Raw genomic sequence first — 8,142 nt, 5'->3', positions numbered from 1 at the left:
CTCTGCTCTGTTGGTGGAAAATAAATTCAGATGAATGGAGATAGAAGGCTATTGGAAACAAGTCCAATGTATCCAATGAGGTGTGTGATGGTATGCTTGCTATGTGATCAGTCAGTAATATAAATATATATGCACTGGGCACATATATAATCTGATAGATCTGAATTCGTTCCTTAATGTCTAAATCACTTTAAACAGAATCCACGTAAACCGAATCAACTCCTCTGCTGCTCAGCATATGCCTGGATGATGTGTGCGGCTTCTTTAAGATACTTCCGGGTAATGAAGAAACACTTCCGGGTAAAGTGCCACCGCCGCTTGTTCCATTGGAGGACAGGCAGCTGAGGGGGGAAAGTAGCCTCGATATATTCATAACGTAGAATAAAAGAGCCTGCATCTCGCAGAAGCGAGTTATTGTACGAGGTACGAACTATTAATGTTACCGGGCATCACATGGCTTTGTTTTATAAAATCTATTCCTGTCACAGAGGGCCGGTTTGCGGGAAATGTCATCGGTCGCGGAGCGTGGCGGCCATTTTGTTGGTTGGAAACTTTTCTCTGACTGGACGTGTGGGAAAGTTTGTGACGATTTACATAAACAATATTTTAAAGCTTCATACCTTTTAATCAGCATATTATATAGTATAGGTTTATACAAATATAAGATTTTAATCAGTTATTTTAATTAAAACAATACATTTTATTAGTGCTATTATAAGATATAGAGCTTTCTCTGGAAATATTGGTAGCTTTAAGCTTTGATTCTTTACATTTCCAACCCCCAGGGGTGCATTTAAAAAAAAAATAATTGTAATAATATGTCTCAACATGCCCCTCAAATGCCACTTTTTTGCATACCTCCCAAGCGTCCTGCTTTAGGAGGGACAGTCCCTCTTTTGACTCAAACCCCCCTCCCCCATTCCTCTTCCCTTACACAGTGACAAGTTCCAATAATGTGTATAAAATACAATGAATATGGTTCTTTTTCCTCTAAAAAATGGCAATAGCCCAACTGGAAGAAAAGCATAAACCAAAGAGTAAGGCCGACAAATAAAACATAACTTTTATTAATGATAGTAATGGAAAAAATCAAATTCTCTCTGTTTTAGATAAAGAAAAAAGTATCGTGCTAATCATTATCAGTAATAAATGTGAATTTTTATTTATTAGTCATACTCTTTGGCTAATATGTACAGAAACAGCAGAGCGTTGGCCTATAAATTAAATTATTATATTCGTCCTCTAAATCCAGAGGTCACAGAGATGCATAATAAGTCTCGGTAAAGCCAAGTCCCCTTAACTACACATCTAGTCGCATCCCTTAAAATAAAGGTGTCTTTTTGGCCATTTAAAATGTCATAATTTATATATTTTTCCTCTATATACACTTCATACACATATTACTTTTTAGAGCAATACAGAGGGGAGAAAAAGGTGATCGTTGTTGGCTTTGTTTGCATACGCCTTCCCAGAATCTCTTGCGGTGGTGGTGGTACCCCTACAAGAACGATGTGGGGAAAGCCGCCCTAAACCGTTATCCCTTCTCCTCCTCCAAACATTGCAGTTGGCACAATGCAGTCAGGCCGGTAACGTTCTCCTGGCATCAGCCAAACTCAGACTTGCCTGTCAGACTGCCAGACAGAGAAGCGAGATCCGTCACTCCACAGAACACGTTTCCACTGCTCCGGACTCCACCGGCGGCGTGCTTTACCCCACTCAATCCGACGCCTGGCATTGTACTTGGTGATGTGAGGCTTGAATGCAGCTGCTCAGCCATGGAAACCCATTCCATGAAGCTCCCGCCGCACAGTTTTGGTGCCAATATGAATGCCGGTGCACTCGGTGACATTCCAATAATCATACCTGGGAACTTCTGGTTATCCCTGATAACAATGAAACAATCTCAGGGCAAGAGACTAGGGCATTACAATGTATTAGTCAAGAAATTACTCCCAGATGTTGCCAAAGAACAACTTCCAGGATTCTCCTGATAATTTCAGTTTCCTCAGTTAAGCAGATCTGCCACAAGTCGTACATTTTACAGTCCGGAACAACAATCGAACCTCGATAATTGTGTTTATGTCTCAGAATCTACATGATTATCCCTCCCTGATTTTGTTATCTCTGTTAATTTGAAAGCAAATGTATGGAAACCAATTTGTTAGTATAGTTGTGATGGTGACAGTTCTCCTTTAGACCTCTGACACCATGTTCTTGTTAGTTCAGCAGCAGCCGACGTGCTGAATGTTGGCTACTTTGGTTTGCTGTTGAGCTGAATGCTTCCTATCCCGTCGATGTGTGTTGAACATGTTTTAAATTAACTGCTAGCATTGCTTAAGCTCTTATCTTTATTTGTCTATTTACATTGGCCTGCTTTCTGACAGCTCTGATATCCGTATCTCGGCATTCTTTGTGATGTGTCAAGTTGGCCATGTAACATTTTGCTTCAGATCCACTCCTCCATGTTTTCAGCTTGGAGTCAAATTTCTGATGAGCGAAAAGCTCGGATGGATCCAGGTGTCTCTTGGCTGGCAGTGTGCCAGATCTCTCCCTCCACAAGGAAAGCAGTAGCTGATGCTTCACAATTTTATGACACTTAATGTTGGCCAAGTCCAGGGCAGTGAGACCTTCTTTGTTAGGCTCCTTGGTTTGTGCCCCAGAAGCTAAAAGTTCAGTGATGCAGTCATTGTTACCCATGGCTGCTGCCACGTGGAGAGGGCTGTTCCCCTGTGGGGTTTTGGCCAGCACATCTGCACCTGAAAACATACAAACATGTAACGTTTGAGTAAAATACCAAATCCATTTATCAAGATACAGCATGGAAATTGGTCAAGAATTCTCAACAAATTAACACGTTGTATATCTGTCAGTGAGGGGTGAGAACAACCAAAACGTTATGGACCAACTTACCATTCTGTAGAAGGAACTGCGCCATCTTCAGGTACCCTCTGTGGGCAGCAATGAAGAGCGCCACGTTAGCCCTCGCTGATATCCATTCACGCTTCTTCTCCACGCTTAAAAGCAATGAATGAGGCGTGTTATATGGTGATTCTGCGCTGACGCCCAAACATTTCAGCTGTTTTGTGAGAGAGAAAAAAAGATTGATATTTCTTCTCCGACTGACACCCCCTCGGAAGACTTTACTCTGCATTATTCTAAACCATTTGAAAATTTTCAAGACTCACCTTTGTTATGTCTCCTTCAGCCGCTGCTTTCACCAGATCACTCCAGCCGTCATACGTCCAGATACTGAGTGAGATGGTTCCTCGAGGAATAATCCCATTGAATTTAAAGGTAGAATTGTCAGGCATATCTCCTAAAAGAGTAAAGGTTTTGTACAGAGATGTTCACAATAAAATATACAATCACGAGCCCTATAGTCAAATCATGTCAACTTGCTAGTCATTTGTAGTCGAGAGGTATTACATGGAGCGTAATCTGTTTGGCTGGGAGCGATGTGTATGTGTGTATGTAAATTCAACTACCTTAACGCACACAGACTATCTGTAAGAAGCTGCGGGGAAGCCTGTGCTGTGTGTCTACTTTTGCCTGGACGGTTCACAGTATGGTAGGCTGCTCTTACCAGACTTCTCACAGATTGGGAAGCTGCAAGTCAACGCTACTGTGCCCTAACTTCACCATCAGGACCATAACTTCCATGAGGCAAGAGGGGGAGCTGCCCCAGGTGTGGCCTGGTGAGGGTTGAACTGCAAGTGCCCGGTGCCAATACCAGCGTCCTTCTACTCCCACAAGTGCATGTGATGCCAGTGAGGAGTGAGACCTCCAACCATGCCCCTGGTGCCAAGAGGCCTCCTAATGGATCTGCTCACCATGCCCTGCAGTGTTGCTGTGTGAAAATACACTTCCACCCTGTAGGTTTCAGAATATGTCGGTTCTGGTTCTTTAGAATTACATTTTTGTCTCTACTCACCATCATCTAGGTATGAAACCCTCTGGAGGTGCATTGGGATTCCTGACACCAACTCTAGCTTCTCCTTCAGCTCTTTGACCTTCATATGGTGGCTACAACCAGACACCGTGAATCTTTCCCCCGTCTCCCGCAGCCTGACTATGACACAGTACTGGTGGGCACTTGGGGTTCCTTTGCCAGCCTGCATGATTTTTAGGAAGAACACAAAGCCAAGCAGACCAGGCCTCAGCTTGACTTTTCTGTCTCCTAGGTAACCGGCTGCTAGGTAACAGGGACCTCTCCTTTTGACTTCCTGGTATCGGATATCACGGAAGCCACAGGACTGTGTTAGCAGGCAGCTAATACTGAGGTATTCGTACTATATGAGATCATCAGAGTTATAGGTCACAGTAGAATACAAGATTTCACTGTTCATAATATTGCACATTAATCAATGTGCTAAATTGATTCAGGTTCATCATCTAACGAGCTTTATGATTTCCCCCACCTAAATAACAATAATAAAAATACACTTTTATGTCACTTGTGCCCTAATGAAAACTACTAAGGTAACTAAAACGTTTATAAAAAGAATAATGAATAGAATAAAAGAAAATTTTATTTACACAGTTTCATTTGTAAATACAGTTTCTGCTGTTTCTATACACATTATTGTCGTGTTTAGGGCTCTAGAACCCTGTGATATCTTCAATGCCCAGCAAGTGTTCTGAGGTTCTTTGAAGAGGGAACATCAGTGGAGAAGAGGGGGACAGGCGATAAGTTATTTTATGTAGCTAAGGTACATCCCTATGATCCCCTACTTTGGATTGTGTGCCTCTGGCTAGTAGTTGTCACCTGCCCTGGTGCTGCAGTATTCCAATCTTCTGGCACAGGATCTTTAACAAAACAGAACAGCTTACCATTAGATAGGTGAGCTGCAATCAGCAGGTTGTAATGTACTTCACAAATATTAGCTGCCATGCACAGAAGAGGAGGAGAAGAGGTCAGAACAAAGAAGAAGTGGAGTGGCAGGAAAGGACACATGGACATGGAAGCGTCCAACAGAGTAGATATCGAGACACTGAGAACGAGAGTGTGAGAGAATGTCAGAGTAAGAATGTAAGTTTGGGAGAGAGAGTGTGAATAAGAGTGAGAGTGAGAATGTGAGTTAGCGCGAGTGAAAGTCAGAATGTGAGTATGAGAGAGTGTGAATGTGTGAGAGTATAAGAGAGCATCACAGAGTGAATGTGTGAGAACATGAGAGTGATAGGAGTTATGGTGTACCATCGTCAGTGCCTGGCTCAGTATATAGTGATGCGAGTTATGTGCAATAATTTGTGTCTGGCTTGCTTTTGTTATGATATGAGTTATGCTATACCACTGTCTCTGCATATGTAATGATAGTTTTGGTGTACCACTGTCAGGGTCAGTATATAATGATGGAAGTTATGCTGTGCCCCCTCCTGTGTCTGGTTCACTATGCATTGATGGGAGTTGCGGTGTACCACTGTCAGGCTTAGCATATAATGCTAGGAGTTATGCTGTACCACCACCTGTGTTTGGATAACTATACAGTGATAGGAGTCATGCTTGTCCTCTTTTGTCACAGATCCCACCTTTACAGAGCGTTCCCTCTGGTGAACAAAAATGTAATCTCTATGTACAAACTCAGAGCCACTGGCGTGTAAGAGATACCAAGGGTCTCACTCTTATTGGTGCAGTTAAGTTTGTGATGGCCATAGATAAGTGGAACAGCCACCCAGCAGAAGTGGTAGAGTTTAATACATGCATGTGATAAGCAAATGGATATTCTGAATCTAAGTTAAGATCAAGGATTGATTAAGGCGTGAGTTCAATGTAACCTTACAGAATTTTGAAGTAAAAACCTTCCTCTTTTTGTTCATCCTTAACAGCTGCCTGTTTTGGGTAGATTGACCAAGTTTACTGAAGAAACATCTAATAAAGTCTTCATGACTCCTTACGGTAAGTACTTGCCAAAGTATTTGCATCTTTATGTATTATATAATTTGCTTGTATTAATGTATCTGTTCACCTTATCGGGCAGCCGTGTGATCAATTGGTGATCGTCGCTACTCAAAAAATACGCTGAACTATTTGCGCATGGCAGAGCAAAAGAAGTCTTTTGCCCCATAGACCTTAAAGGGACAGTTTAATGCTTTAAGGAACCAATCAGTGTGTTAGGCCCTGATCCTCGCACACCCCTTCTGCTAAATCCATTGCCTCGTGGCTTGCTGCCACTTCAGGATGCACCCCCAGGACCCCTCGATGTCAGCACCTGACCTCCCGATCCTCTGCTATTCCACAGACTCACAGCCGATCCTGCGACGCCTCGCACGCACACGTGCCCCCCACGAGTCTGTTCCGTCCATCTTCGTCTCACTCCATAGGTGCGGATTGTGATTGGAAAGCTATTTAAACCTGTCATCGTTCCTTGTGCATTGTGGCTTTTAGTTTATTCTGTGTGGTCATTATTCTGACCCTTGGCTTGTTCATGACCTACTATATATATATATATATATATATATATATATCTCCAGTCCCTGACCTCGGCTATGTATTTGACTTCGCTACATAGTACCTGGCTACTGACCTTGGCTTCATTTATCCTCTCCTACCTTCTCCGGCCTACGACCTCTGCCATGTTAATGTTCTGCACTTGGTGTATACTTCCAGCCGGCTGGCTCATGAACTATTACGCCGCCCTACCACTACTAGAGGGTTCTACCCGCTACCAACCTCTCGTACGCCTCCTTTTGTCGGAGAGACATTTACACCTGTCTGCCCTTAATCAATGCAGACAACAAAGGGACACCAATTGCGGTAGCTTCTAACTTCTACAGGTATCTGTGAGAATTGCTTTAACGTCCTTTGGCCTCTCCCTACAGCTTTCTTGTTACCTTTGATTGTCTTGCGGCCCCAACTGTGAGTGGTTATTTCACCGTCGGTATCTACACCCCCCCTCGCTGGTCCACCCAGCGTGACACTGTGGCAGGAAATCCTTCTAATTGAAATCATCATCTGCCAAGCCAGTGTTGAAATGTTATACTGTACGTAAATAACATACATGGAAAAGAGCTAGGAAGACAGGGCCAGGGGCAAATACATATGGGGGCATTTTGTAGAATGTCCCAAGTGCATTTGCAAGGGGGGCACAATTGACATTTGAAAATTGAAAAGGACGATGCAGCTTATTGTATGCATTCAAGTGAATATGATGGGTTTGATGTCCCTTTAAATATTTAGAAAGTGGTGAAGGATGGATCCATGTAAATAAACATACGGTATATACAAATATATATACAGCAAATGTTCATTGTATACAAAATAACACAAAAATACACAAGATGGAGGAGGTATTTTTTATTAATACCAATACTAAACTAACACTTGTACTAAACTTATTCCAGTACTAAACTTATTCCAGTACTAAACTTATTCCAGTACTAAACTTATTCCAGTACTAAACTTATTCCAGTACTAAACTTATTCCAGTACTAAACTTATTCCAGTACTAAACTTATTCCAGTACTAAACTTATTCCAGTACTAAACTTATTCCAGTACTAAACTTATTCCAGTACTAAACTTATTCCAGTACTAAACTTATACTAATTAACAGACTACTTCTTATCATTGGTGAAATCTGAAATTAGCTTAGTTCATATCTTGGGCAGTCTTGTCACAATGGCCTGCTTTCTGGGGGCTCTGAAATCTGAGCCCATGAAGTCTTTGTGATGGGTTAGGTTGGCCATGTAACATTTAGCTTGAGGCCCGCTCCTCCATGTTTTTATCTTGGAGTCAAATTTTTGATGAGCAAATAGCTCAGAGGGATCCAGGTGCCTCTTGACTGCCGGTGCGGCTGATCTCTGTCTCCACTGGGAATGGAGTAGTTGGTGCTCCACCATTTTATGGCCCTTCTTGGTGGCCAAGTCCAGGGCATTAAGACCTTCTTTATTGATGTCCTTTGTTTGTGCCCCACGAGCTAAAAGCTCATTGATACAATCATAGTTGCCCATGGCTGCTGCCACATGGAGTGGGCTGTTTCCCAGTGGGGTTTTAGCCATAATGTCTGCACCTGAAGATACAAAAATATAATGTTTGAGTTAATGAGCGTATGCCTTAATTGTAAAGTGCATTAGAGAACCTAAACAACACTAAGCTATATGTTTGAGTCAGTAATGTGATTCTCAGGAACGAAACAGGCTGTACTCA

General features: G+C 42.4%; 1 protein-coding gene across 1 annotated transcript; it reads right to left on the bottom strand.

The window, feature by feature from the left end:
• Positions 1–2,334: 2,334 nt before the first annotated feature.
• Positions 2,335–6,356, bottom strand: LOC149274462 (uncharacterized). Its single transcript, XM_089505490.1, has 5 exons — positions 6,243–6,356; positions 3,932–4,112; positions 3,186–3,316; positions 2,911–3,076; positions 2,335–2,756 (listed from the first exon to the last, which is right to left on the bottom strand). Exons 1-5 carry the CDS (start codon positions 6,354–6,356, stop codon positions 2,335–2,337), a joined length of 1,014 nt encoding a protein of 337 aa, XP_089361616.1.
• Between the last annotated feature and the right edge of the window lie 1,786 nt (positions 6,357–8,142).

This window comes from Sceloporus occidentalis, unplaced genomic scaffold, assembly GCF_023333645.1.
Source record: "Sceloporus occidentalis isolate IW3139 unplaced genomic scaffold, rSceOcc1.0.p SCAF_330, whole genome shotgun sequence".
Taxonomy (NCBI): domain Eukaryota; kingdom Metazoa; phylum Chordata; class Lepidosauria; order Squamata; family Phrynosomatidae; genus Sceloporus; species Sceloporus occidentalis.
Note: the sequence above shows the minus strand (reverse complement) of the source record. Positions and strands in the feature narration are given on the sequence as shown.